Source organism: Oncorhynchus gorbuscha, linkage group LG02, assembly GCF_021184085.1.
Source record: "Oncorhynchus gorbuscha isolate QuinsamMale2020 ecotype Even-year linkage group LG02, OgorEven_v1.0, whole genome shotgun sequence".
NCBI classification, from domain to species: domain Eukaryota; kingdom Metazoa; phylum Chordata; class Actinopteri; order Salmoniformes; family Salmonidae; genus Oncorhynchus; species Oncorhynchus gorbuscha.
Window position 1 is genome coordinate 82,852,216 of NC_060174.1, and position 13,357 is coordinate 82,865,572.

Here is a 13,357-nt window from a genome sequence, read left to right on the forward strand (position 1 = left end):
GTACAGATATGGATTGCTGTTGTGCTGTCGACGCTTTATAGGTTTGTGTGGAAAACAGGTGACCATTGTTGTGTCAGACGGCAGTAACTCATCTCCACAGAAGAGAGGCCTATTTTAGCTGAGTGATATATAGGTGTGTGTGTGTGTGTGTGTGTGTGTGTGTGTGTGTGTGTGTGTGTGTGTGTGTGTGTGTGTGTGTGTGTGTGTGTGTGTGTGTGTGTGTGTGCGTGCGTGCGTGCGTGCGTGCGTGCGTGCGTGCGTGCGTGCGTGAGTGCATGTGCGTGTGTGTACAGTAAAATAACATTTGCTCGTATAACGAATGGGTTTGGGGAGACTTTGAAGACTGTGGAGAATGTCCTATTGCTGTGGCCCCTGGCATGACATTGTGTGGACCAGGGTGAGGATATTCATGGAGGGCCAATGGAGGGTTCTGTCCATGTTGGGTGTTTCTCCAAGCAGAGGGAGCGGCGAGGAGTCAAGGTCTCAAGGGGCAGCAGTGCCATGGGCACTGCATTCCTCCACTAACACAGATGACTTGGACTCCTTCCAGGCATTATTCTTGCACCCTCAAGGTCCTCCTCCATTTCCTCCCAGCCCTGTCAATCACTGTATTCACATCATAGACTACCAGGCATGTCAATCACTTCTAGAATTCTCCCCCTACTGCATGTAGGGCTACATGCACAATATGTACTCTAGTTATATCTGACTCAGGGGAGTGTTTGCCGAATGGCCAAATGGCATTCCTTTCAGAGGAGAAATAAGGGCTTAGGGACAGGGACAAGGTCTCACATTTGCACAAAAATCCAAGTTTTGCATGTGTCTCTCATATTAGAATTTAGCCCTGTGAGAGTATGCCCATCTTTGAGTGTAGTCCCTATTATTAGACCCTTCTAAGTGAATGTTTTGTCTGTGTTGACTAATTCCCTGACAGGGGGAAAGGATCCATCTGATCTACCTGATCCACCTGAAGCTCACTGTAGTCATAGGGCTTTGGCCAGCTCAATTTAGCTTAGGCCACTCTATCAGTCAGGCCTTCAGCGCCCCCCGGTGATTAAATTGCGGTTGCTAACTGTGAAATTGACATCATACAGACCCTATCTGAAATTGACCCCTTCCCCCTAAACAATTGTGGAGATCTGAGATTGAATAATTGTAAGCGTATGGCAAAACCTCAGCCTAGAAGAACAAGCTTGATCTATTACAGAAGGTACATTTTTATTTAATTAGGTAAGTCAGTTAAGAACAAATTCTTATTTACAATGATGGACTAGGAACAGTGGGTTAACTACCTTGTTCAGGGACAGAATGACATATTTGTACCATGTCAGCTCAGGGATTCAATCTACCAACCTTTCAGTTACTGACCCAACGGTCTAACCACTAGGCTACCTGCCATCCCAAAATTAGAGTGAGGGAACTCCTAGATTCTGCAGAGATAATGAAAGATAATGCCAAGGTAAAGTACCGTGCATTAACAAAGCTTTTTTGGAAGGTGAAAATATGTTAATGAATTAATACATATACTAAGTGGTTTAGCTATCTCTGACAGAAGGATATTATATACCTCAGCTAAATAGTCATTTCACATGATTGTCAGTAGATGGCGACGTATTCCCAGAGAAGGGCACTGGTCATACTTGATACCGTTTCAATTTACAGTGAAACTAAACAATACCAGGTAGAGAGAGTGGATGAACCTCCATCTTTGATGTTAGTCCATTAACTTTGTTGACATATTTAGTAAGTACCTGAAAAATTATATATATTTATCCCACAGAATATTTGTTTTTATTTCTGTCTGATATATAGTAATGCAATATGATATGACATTAATAATCTATCAAATTATTCCAATGATGAACCTCTACTTGAACCAATAATGGCACTATAATATGATTTACATTCCATCCCCCACATACACACAAACACTCCCACAGACAAGCACCCAACAATGCTTGCTGGGTGGCTTTCAACTCACCCTCTCAATTCTATTCATTTCCGATGTCTTCTAAAAGGCTAGAATTTCCTTAATTAAAATTTAATTCAGCATGCCGTCTCCTTAAAACAAGGACTAGCCTCAAGAGGATTCTTATTTGATTAAAAAAAGACGAGGAGGAGAAGCGGGGAGTCATGGGTAGATCTTCGTGTGGGGGAGACGGCCCTAATTGGGCTCCCCAGAGGGCCCTGACTGAGAGAGAGAGCGAGAGAGGGAGAAGAAGTCAGAGAGAGAGAAAGGGAGAGAGAGGGGCAGCAGCAGTAGCAACAGCGGTAGTGGTAGTGCTAGTGGTAGCACCAGGCTCTGGTGGGTTAGGAAAACAAATTGCCAGTGGGAGGGAGGATGCTGGGCTGAGTGCTCCCTGAGCCCCTTGCTGAGGAGAAGGGAGGAGCACAGAGCCTCAGGGGTCTACTGGGGCCCTCCTCAAATCCCAATCCCCTCCTCAGCACCGCACTGCACACGTGGGCTACTATCTGCTACAGCTCCCTGTCTCACTCTTCCTCTCTTCCTCTGTGTGATTTCAGCTGTCTTATTTTCCCTTTTTCTCTCTCCCTCTCTCTTCATGTGTGAGCTATACTTATGTTCCCTCTCTCCCTCTCCCTTCTGAGCTATACTTCAACATGGCTCCTCTCTCTCTCTTTCCTCTTACTGTACCTGAGTTACACTGCTTCCTCTGTTCCCCCTCTCCCCCCTCTGTCTTCATCAGCTTTTCCTGCACACTTGTATGAATGTTTGTGTGTGTGTGTGTGCACATGTATGTGTGTGTGACGTTCTCACACAAGGGAGCCCAGCCAGGGGAGATGGGGACAGGAAAGTGTCTCCTTCTCAGTTCCCTCATGGCCTATGTTCATTCAGCATGTCACTGCTATTGTTGTAGTCCATTTGCATAGCAATGCTTTGTTTGAATTAGCCCACGGCACAATTTATATATTTTTATCTCTACAGTTTCAGTGCATAATGTACTGTCATTTTGAATAAGAATTCCATTTGAAGAATTATGATGTGTGTGTATGCTACTATTCATTTTTCTTTAAGTGATATTCACTGCTGTACATCCTCCTGTACATGTAATGTAAAACGTTGGTACCATTCTTCACCGCAGCACACCAAGTTGGCAGGTTGATTAACAGTAATTTTCCATTTTAATTGGGAAACCCAAACATAATTAATCATCAGAAAGCCCCCTACCCCACCTTTCTCCTTCTTTCCTCCGTCTCTCTCTTTCTCTCTCTCTTTCTTTCTTTTCTGAAAGGAGATGTTGGGAAACGCTCCTTCATCAAACTTGCCCATCCGTGTCTGTTCAGTTCCCATCTTCCCCTGCGCAAACACAATCGTCACGCCGAAGTGCCTTGTTAAGGCACAGATAGCCCCCAGAGAGAGAGAGGAGCTAGCTGGTCCCTGCAATACTGACGCACTCACATGCATGATTAGCTTTAAATGGACGGCCCTGATGAGGCCAGGACTGGCGGTGTATCTACGACACTCACTCAATGTCTAGCAAAAGAGTGGGAGACTGAGGAAAGGAGAGAGAGGGGGGAGAGGACATGTAGAGAAAGGGAAAGAGAGAAAGGGCAAAGGGCAGAGAAAGGAAGAGAGAGAGAGAGAGAGAGAGAGAGAGAGAGAGAGAGAGAGAGAGAGAGAGAGAGAGAGAGAAAGTGAGAGAGAGAAAGTGAGAGAGAGAAAGTGAGAGAGAGAAAGTGAGAGAGAGAGAGAGAGAGAGAGAAGCCGACAGAATCGTTTAAATAAATCCTATATGTGGGGGAGAAAAAGTGATACATGCATTTCAAGCTCAAGTGCTTTCAGCACATTTTCTCCAGGATTTGTCTTTGATTAATGTAATTTCACCTCTTCAAAGACAATATACATTTGTTCAACATTTCTACAAAAGTCTAGCTTAATTGAGAATCATCTTTTCTCCATTCAGAACTGTAACTTATCTTTTCTCTATTTAGTTACTAATAGTTGTCCAATTTAGTCTCATTACGAGTTGAGCATTTCATTGGAATAAGTCCTCTTAAACAGAGAGTGAGAGGATACAGATGTGAGTGTAATAGCTAGCTACAGTTGAAGTCGGAAGTTTACATACACTTAGGTTGGAGTCATTAAAATTCGTTCTTCAACCACTCCACACATTTCTTGTTTACAAACTATAGTTTTGGCAAGTCGGTTAGGACATCTACTTTGTGAATGACACAAGTAATTATTCCAACAATTGTTAACAGACAGAATATTTCACTTATAATTCACTATATCACAATTCCAGTGGGTCACAAGTTTACATACACTAAGTTGACAGTGCCTTTCAACAACTTAGAAAATTCCAGAATATTATGTCATGGATTTAGAAGCTTCTGATAGGCTAATTGACATAATTTGAGACAATTGGAGGTGTAACCCTAACCCTAACCCTAACCCTAACCCTAACCCTAACCCTAACCCTAACCCTAACCCTAAATAAAATCACTCTACTATTATTCTGACATTTCACATTCATAAAATAAAGTGGTGATCCTAACTGACCCTAAGACAGGGAATTTTTACTCGGGTTAAATTTCAGGAATTGTGAAAAACTGAGTTTAAATGTATTTGGCTGAGGTGTATGTAAACTTCCGACTTCAACTGTATATATTATTCATGATTATGATTAGGTCATTGTGTGTTCATGTCATGTATCTGTCTATATGTCAACCTATCTGTCTGTACTGTACGTAATAGTGCATTCGGAAAGTACTCAGACCCCTTTCCTTTTCCACATTTTGTTACAATGGTGTCTTATTCTAAAATGGATAAACATATAGGCATAGATATAGCCATCAATCTACGCACAATATCCCATAATGACAAAGTGAAAACAAGTTTTTAGAAATGTTTGCTAATTTATTAAAAATAAAACATGTTAATACCTTCTTTACATAAGTATTCAGACCCTTTACTATGAGATTCGAAATTGGCTCAGGTGCATCCTGTATCCACTGATCTTTTTGTTATGTTTCTAAAACTTGATTGGAGTCCACCTGTGGTAAATTCAATTGATTGGACATGATTTGGAAAGGTACACCTCTGTCTATATAAGGTCTCACAGATGACAGTGCATGACCGAGAAAGAACCAAGCCATGAGGTTTGAAGGAATATTCCGTAGAGCTCCGAGACAGGATTGTGTCGAGGCACAGATTTGGGGAAGGGTACCAAACAATTTATGCAGCATTGAAGGTCCCCAATAACACAGTGGCCTCCATCATTCTTAAATGGAAGAAGTTTGGAACCACCAAGACTCTTCCTAGAGTTGGCCGCCAGGCCAAACTGAGCAATCGGGGGAGAAGAGCCTTGGTCAGGGAGATGACCAAGAACCCGATGGTCACTCTGACAGAGCTCCAGAGTTCCTCGGTGGAGATGGGAGAAACTTTAATAAGGACAACCATTTATGCAGCACTCCACCAAACAGACCTTTATGGTAGAGTGGCCAGACGGAAGCCACACCTCAGTAAAAGGAACATGTCAGCCGGATTGGAGTTTGCCAAAAGGCACCTAAAGTACTCTCACTTCATGACAAAACAATATTCTCTGGTCTGATGAAACCAAGATTGAACTCTTTGGCCTGAATGCCAAGCGTCACGTCTGGAGGAAACCTGGCACCATCCCTACGGTGAAGCATGGTGGTGGCAGCATCACGCTGTGGGGATGTTTTTCAGTGGCAGGGACTGGGAGACTAGTCAGGATGGAGGGAATGATGAACAGAGCAAAGTACAGAGAAATCCTTGATGAAAATCTGCTCCAGAGCGCTCAGGACCTCAGACTGGGGGCGAAGGTTCACCTTCCAACGGGACAACAACCTTATATTTCACAGCCAAGACAACACATGAGTGGCTTCGGGACAAGTCTCTGAATGTCCTTACGTGGCCCAGCCAGGGCATGAAATTGAACCCGATCGAAACATCTCTGAAGAGACCTGAAAATAGCAGTGTAGCGACGCTCCTCATCCAACCTGATAGAGCTTGAGAGGATATGCAGAGAAGAATGGAAGAAACTCACAAAATACAGGTGTGCCAAGCTTGTAGCGTCATACCCCAAAAGACATGAGGTTATTATCACTGCCAAAGGTGCTTCAACAAAGTACTGAGTAAAGGATCTGAATACTTGTGTAAATGTGATATTTCAGTTTTTATTTTTATAAATTAGCAAACATTTCTAAAAAACTGTTTTTGCTTTGTGATTACAGGGTATTGTGTTTAGATTGATGAGTGAATTGTTTTTGTTTTACTCCATTTTAGAATAAGGCTGTAACGAAACAAAATGTGGAAAAAGTCAAGAGGTCTAAATACTTTCCGAAGGCACTTTATGAGTGTTTGTGTGCCTTTGTATGTTCTCCTATACTCTAATAATTTGATTGAAAATGTTCTAGACCACTACCTGTGCCTGGGAGGGTTCTAGTGGGGGAAAGTGCACGACTAAACAGACACAGTGAGATAATACTGACAGGGTGTCTCTCTCTCTCTCTCTCTCTCTCTCTCTCTCTCTCTCTCTCTCTCTCTCTCTCTCTCTCTCTCACGGTAATGATACCCTTGGCTGCAATGGAAAAGGGCATGCTGGCCTGTCTTTCAGGTTTGATTTCTAATCATTTTTGCACCCCACCCAGCCCAAGCATTAACTGAGAGAAAATGTATGTGGGTGAATGAGGGAAAAGTCACTCATAAACGGAAAGTCCATCCATGAATAAGTTGACGGGGGTTTTAGGAGGGATTGTAGGAGGTTTGTACTCACTATGAAATAATGGCAGCCCGCTCCTATGGTTGACTTAGTATTTAGTAGTGTTCTAAATGTATTGAATTTGAAATGAGGTAGTCTAAGATAACTTGTTTCAGTACATCAGTTTATTGGCTGTATAAATTGGTAGCCTCTATATGTTCTCAAGCAGGCCATTTTGTGGTTTAATAGAATCCACAGATGTTTCACCTAAAAGCATTAATTTACTCTTTGCTTCTTAGAATGATTCATTAGATAACGTAATGTCTGTTTGGGGGTGTGATTCTAAAATCTGTATGTTTAGGAGAACAGACTAGTTTGGTGCGCTAGGTCTTATGGGGGATCTTAAATACATGTACGGTTACATGTATCAAATGACAGGGTCGAACAAGTATGCATTTCCTTCTCCTCAAGTGGGCTTGCATGCGGTGCCATGGGATTTTGATAAATGCTAAATGTGTCTGGTGTTTCTCTTTACTTTTCAACAAGTTATTCTGCCACTAATGAGCCAAAGAACTTTAAGAGCCAGGAATTTTCAACGGGAGCAATTGTGGCTGGGTGAAACAGCCTCTGATTCTATGGTAACTTAGAAAGGCTATACTGTTTTCTTCAAATGCAATAGAATGGAACATTTTCAGATTGTCATGGAAATAAACATTCTTGTACAATGATATACAAATAGTCTGGAAAAATGGTTGCTTCTAAGACAGCTAAATGTATAATTCTGTACTGTGCAGGGTTCAACAAAAGTGCAAAATGCAAATTTAAGTTGAACTTCATATTATATAAATATATGTATATTATATAAATAACCTTCATCAGCATAACACATTTTTTGAACAGTCTGTGACTACGGAAAAGATATATATATATATAAAAGATAACACTACATTCAGGCCTGCTGTATTAAGGCAAATAAATAATGATGTCAATAGTATGTGTGCAGGAGTGAACAATACTTGGCTTTATAATCACTGTGATTACATGATTATTTTTATTGGGGACTTTAAAATAATTAAAACTGACATCAAGCAATATTCAAGTTCTTAAATGTGTTAAAAGTTTACATGAGTTATTTGACCTTAATATATACATTTTCTCTATTATAAACAAAAACAAATACACCAAAGTTGTGATTAAATTCTTCAAGTTTACTTTAGGCTACTTTAGATCTGTATAATATGAGAAAGGGTGTTGGTGAATAGTTTTTAAAGTCAAAAGAAGGAAACTTTACAATCGAAAATAGCATAATGTATATAGCACAATATTGAAACCTATAGATTCAAGCAGGTTGCTCGTATTCCTATTTCAGACCTAGAGGGGCGCTGTTGTCCCAAATTCAAGTTCAAATTCAAGCACACATTGCTGAAACGGCTGAAGTATTAATAAACATTAGTCCATGAACATATAGTAATGTTTTTACAATGCAAACTATACATTGCAATTACTACATTTATTTAAAACATTTCAAGTAAAACATTCTGTGCATGAATGAATTTACAATAAAATAGGTCTAACACCCTATCAGTGTTATTTTAAAAAAAATCTTAGAGTTTTATCATAATTAATTTGATTCCTTTCTAATATCAAAGTTAACAACCTCAATATAACGAGATCAAACCATAGAGACCTAAATAAAATGCAATTGATCAGACACTGTTTCCTTTTTTATCAACAAATACCCCCACTATAAAACTACCAATCAATTGATTGGTGGTGTTTTGTTCAAGTAAGAACACTTCAATAAGGCGTTTGTTTATACGTTTAAATTTACAAAAGGCGTTTATACGTTTTAATTGGTTTGTTTTAACTTGAAAGAGAACTGACGATTCACAAAATAATTGTTTGATTTAAAAGATGGCTTGTCACAAAGAACTAGTAACATGACTAGTGTAAAAACGAACTATTATAGAATGATAATCTTAATCCACAATCATTAAATGCATTTGAGCATTGATGAATAGATTGCACAAAGAAATTACAGAAACAATAGCCTAAATGTAAAACATGAGTAACTACATTTGGCATGCATTTTCTAATGTATAGTAGGCAATATGAAATAGCAATATTGGCAATAACAGGTCGAAAAACGAATAAGCAGTCCAAAATGCACACTCGACAACAAATCTTACTGCATCGTTCACGATCTACGTGGAAGATCCATCCCGTGTTTTAGCTGTTAAAGAAATTGCCAACTCCCATTCAATAATTCTATTCCGTGGCCCTATTCAATATTACAGGTTCCTGTTCAATAACTCCATTCCGCGCACATGTTCAATAAGCGATGGCCCTGTTCAATTGCTCCGCTCCGTGTTTTGCGCGCGCTCCCCCTCCTTTCTACTGAACTCCAGCCCCTCGCGCTCTCTCTATCAGCCTCTCACTCAGTCTCAATATGTCTCAAGATGGCGGCCAATGCGGGATCGATGTTTCAATATTGGAAGCGCTTAGATTTACAGCAGCTGCAGGTCAGCCTTTTTCCTTCAAGTTTCTCTGCTTTCTTGAAACCTTATGTGTGGAAACCCGTTGTCGAGTTGTGGCTTCGCTCTTGAGCCCCTCTTTGCCGGTGTTTGTGGCCGCTTTTGGAGCTCTCTTCTCCCATTGATTAAAGCGGCTCTCTCGTTGATCGGAAATTGATCCTCTTTGTTCAATTCCCATCGATCAGACATCATGGCCGAGGGGAAGCGGTCACTATGGCAATTCGGGGACCGAAAGCGATTCAACACTCATGGAAGACTATTCTAGTGCAAAACTGGCAACTTAACACTTTTGAGAGGATGTATTTGATGTTCTTGATGCGATTTGTTTGAATAATTTTGTTAAAGAAAATAAGTGCGTTTGTTGTCTAGAGCTCTCGCGGGTGGCGCTGTGGTGCTGAAACGAGTTGGGTGCAGAAGAGTTAGGTGACTTATTTATGTTATCTTAAATGTTTTACACGGGGAAATATTGCTTTTGGAGAAGAAATATACGAAATGCTTTGACAATATGCTCTTCATAATAGCTGTTTATAGTTATTATATTCGAGAAAAGCCTCTTGCGAAGTCTCTTGCCCAGTGTGACCTCTTTATTTAGGGAAGTGTTTTGTAGACTACTAGCTATTTTAATAATATGAAAACAGTTAGCTAATGTCTAGTTTCCGCTTAGTTTGTCGTGGTAGTGTTCATCTGTTGAAAAGTAAGTGTTATAGATAGGAAGTCCAGTGAACTTGTGATTTCTACTCTTTATGCGTAGCCATAGGCTATCCTGTAGACATGGATTTGCTTACCCAAATTCAAATGTGCGTGTTTTTAATCTGAAATAGTTTAGCCTACCATTGAGGTAATAACCAAGTTGTATGCTTTATTTCGTTTGAATTGTGCGCTCAATAGATTTTAAACGAGTGCACGAGCCACTTTTGCTTTCATGATTTGCTATGTTTATCTGTTTTTACAATTGAAAGTTATATATCGACATAGGCTGCAGTTTAAATTAAGCACGTAGCCTACACAAACGTGATACATCGCTTCTTTAAATTGATTTCAACAGGTTCAAGTTATCTAAGACTGAATTTGAATTGATTCTTGAATAATCGACAGTAGCAACTTGAGAGTGGTTTTTGCATATTGGGCAAATGTAATTGGTTTAGTGTTTGAAATAGCCTAATCTCTAATGTAATTCCAAATGAAAATTGCTTGGTGGGTGCGAATGACAATCAATAGTCTCATGGAATTTAGGTGTTATTGGACGAATCATAATGAATGTGATTCGATAACGTTTGCAAATATATTCGTTTTCATGAAGGATACTCGATGTGTATGTCACATTTAAACAAACCCCTACTACCAATCACACCATACTTATTTATGTAGGTAGTATAGATAAACATTTGAAATCAATAGCCTATTGGGTTACTTTTTTTCTTTTTTTTTTCCTGATTTCTAAATGTCAATGAACCTAGTAGCTTACTAAAAGCAAATTCAACTCCAATTTCTTGGATTTGTCGTCTTTGCATGGATTTTACATAAGAAAGTAATGTTTTTTAAATGAATAGGGGTCGTAATATCGATATAGGTGGCCCCTAGGCTACTATCAAAGGAATGCGCTTGAAATGTACACGTCACTCTGAGTCTCACAGGTTTTGCATATCATGCCAGGAGGGGGAATGGGACAATGCGTGTATTTTTCAAAGGACAATATTTCCATCCCAAGATTAATTTAATTATAAAAAATGTGCCGGAAATGTTATTCTTATTCATCCCTATGCCGTTTATTCTCGACCATTGTTTTCCTTGCCACCGAGTGTCCGCCATAGCCAAGCTCTGCTGCGGCCAGGGTACAGGTTGATCTCACAATCAATCACAAGAATGTGTTTCCTCAGCTATTGTGCCCGGTGCGACATTTGCCATCGCCTTTTGAAATAATTGTATTTGTTTGAAAAGACAATATGGGTGTATTTGACTGCTATGCTCCTATACTGTTCTTTCCCCATCGGAATTTGTTCTCGCTGTTTTGGATTCAACTGATTCAAGGATTTTTGGGAGGAACATTTTCACGTCACCTAAGCTATTGTGCCTTTCTCGCAATTATTTATTTTTTCCGTCAGATTTAAAACAAACAAATGTAGAACATGTTGACGCTTTTATGACTGATTTATGATTCTCACGCGAGGTGCGCTTTTGGCGCCCAGAATATAATGCCTGATATTGTACCCACAGTAACCCCTCTGATAATTGATAGAAGCACATTGTGCTGTTTGCCTTATTAATCCATAGGCAGCAGTGTTATTGTGTATGTCTTTATTTAAACGGTTAAAGCGTTGTGCATTCCATTTTGTCTAACAATAGTCAACATTGATTACATTTAATTTAGTCATTGTTAAGTTCATATGACTTTGCCTCCACTGTTATCTAAATATAATGCAATTTTGTAATAGGCCTACTTTACTTGCATTTGTTGGAAGGTCATAACCTGGACAAATTTAATTCTGAAACGTAATATTTTCTCAAGTTCAGCTATAATGACATGTGTTTAATGTTTATAGCTTAAGTAATACATATTTTGGCACAGATACCTTGCATTATTTAGGCTATTTTGTTATACTCTCTCACACAGAATGTTTTGGGGGGGTATTTTGTATTTGTTTAGAAAGAGTGAACCATTAATCTAGTCAGAAACATTAACTGCTATTATAAATCATTCTAAACAAAAGGCTTAGTCATCTGGTTGCTTCACCCCCGCCCCCACGCACACACTGAGTGTAAATTGAGTCTTGAAAGCCATACATAGTTCTCACAAAGTATGCATAAAGAAAGGTTGTGTTAAGAGCCCTGCAATAATCATGGGAAGACCCATCTGATGATATTAGTCATGACAGCTGAAGAGGAACTAGGCAAAGTCCTGTCTGGAGGATCAGACCAGACAGCAGGGAGGACACTGAAGATTCCACCTCCATTATTGATGACTACATATTTACTTTGCTGCGGTACTGCCACCGGTGAGTCTTTCTGACAGGATATGCTCAGGCGCTGCAATATGGCCTTTTCATCACAAGCCGACAGACTCTTTTTAATTGGACTCACAGAATAAAGAGTCACTAGTGATACATGTTACAAGTACATTGTTTCTGTTTTCTGGCCTTTTCATATTGCTGCATTCCACATTGGAAAGACATTAAGCTTCAAGACAAACCTTAAATGGCTGGGCAGAAATAGGATTTCTGTATCGGGGCCACTATCCCAAACAAGGGAACTACTGCTTTCCACTAAGGGATTACCTGGGAAGTGCATCAGATAATGTGAATCCAAGATGTTGTGGTAAACCCAATGGGGATTTTCTTTTTTTACCAACAGACATTCTAAACTGGCTTATTTCCAACTGAAACTATAGGCCTATGTTTGAAGCTTGTCAGAGTGTTGCAGGCATTGAATGGGTTACAAGGATATTAATGTTTTTTTGACAAGCTGTTCAGGTACTTTCATGCAATCCGGTCGGAAAAAAGTGCAGTAGGTAGTCTTTTTGTGCTCAATGCTTAACTCAGCACAGGTGGAACCAATGCATTGACAAATGCTTCTCCCACTTCACTATCATTATACCCCCTGTTTCATGTCCTGGATATTATGTCATTAATCAAATAAACAGGGAAACGAGGATATAGGATGCTCACTACAGATAGTGCATGTGCAAAGATCAGAGTTAGGGGCTAAGGATTTGAAGGAAATTACCACACACACAAACTACCCCCACAAGTCTCTCAGATAAAAATATCATGTAAAATAATGTTTTATTGCCGCAAACACCAGCTATATGTGAAATGTGTTTTTTAAAACCAGGTTAGCCATAGTAGTACAGTGCCCCTGGAGCAAGTTGGGTTTAAGTGTCTTGCTCGAGGGCACATTGACAGATTTTTCACCTTGTTAGCTTTGTTATTCGAACCACCAGCGACCTTTCGGTTACTGGCCCAACTGCTACGCTATCTGCTGCTATGTGGTGACTTTCAATATTTCCCTGCTCATCTCAGACAGACAGCCCACAGGAGCTTGCATCTCTGCTGTCGGCCCTTTGATGAAGCTCGGAATAAAAGGGTTTCTTGTCAGGGCATTTTTTGAGACATGTTCTCTACACTGCTTACAGTAGGCAGCTCA

At 40.0% G+C, this 13,357-nt stretch overlaps 1 protein-coding gene across 3 annotated transcripts in view; it reads left to right on the plus strand.

The window, feature by feature from the left end:
- Positions 1 to 9,131: 9,131 nt before the first annotated feature.
- LOC124011125 (homeobox protein cut-like 1) overlaps positions 9,132 to 13,357 on the plus strand; it is a 223,162-nt gene continuing 218,936 nt past the window's right edge. For all 3 annotated transcript variants that reach the window (XM_046324186.1, XM_046324202.1, XM_046324194.1), the window contains exon 1: positions 9,132 to 9,205. In XM_046324186.1, coding sequence (XP_046180142.1) covers positions 9,143 to 9,205 — 63 coding nt within the window. In that variant the 5' untranslated portion in view covers positions 9,132 to 9,142. The remainder of the gene's footprint in view (positions 9,206 to 13,357) is intronic.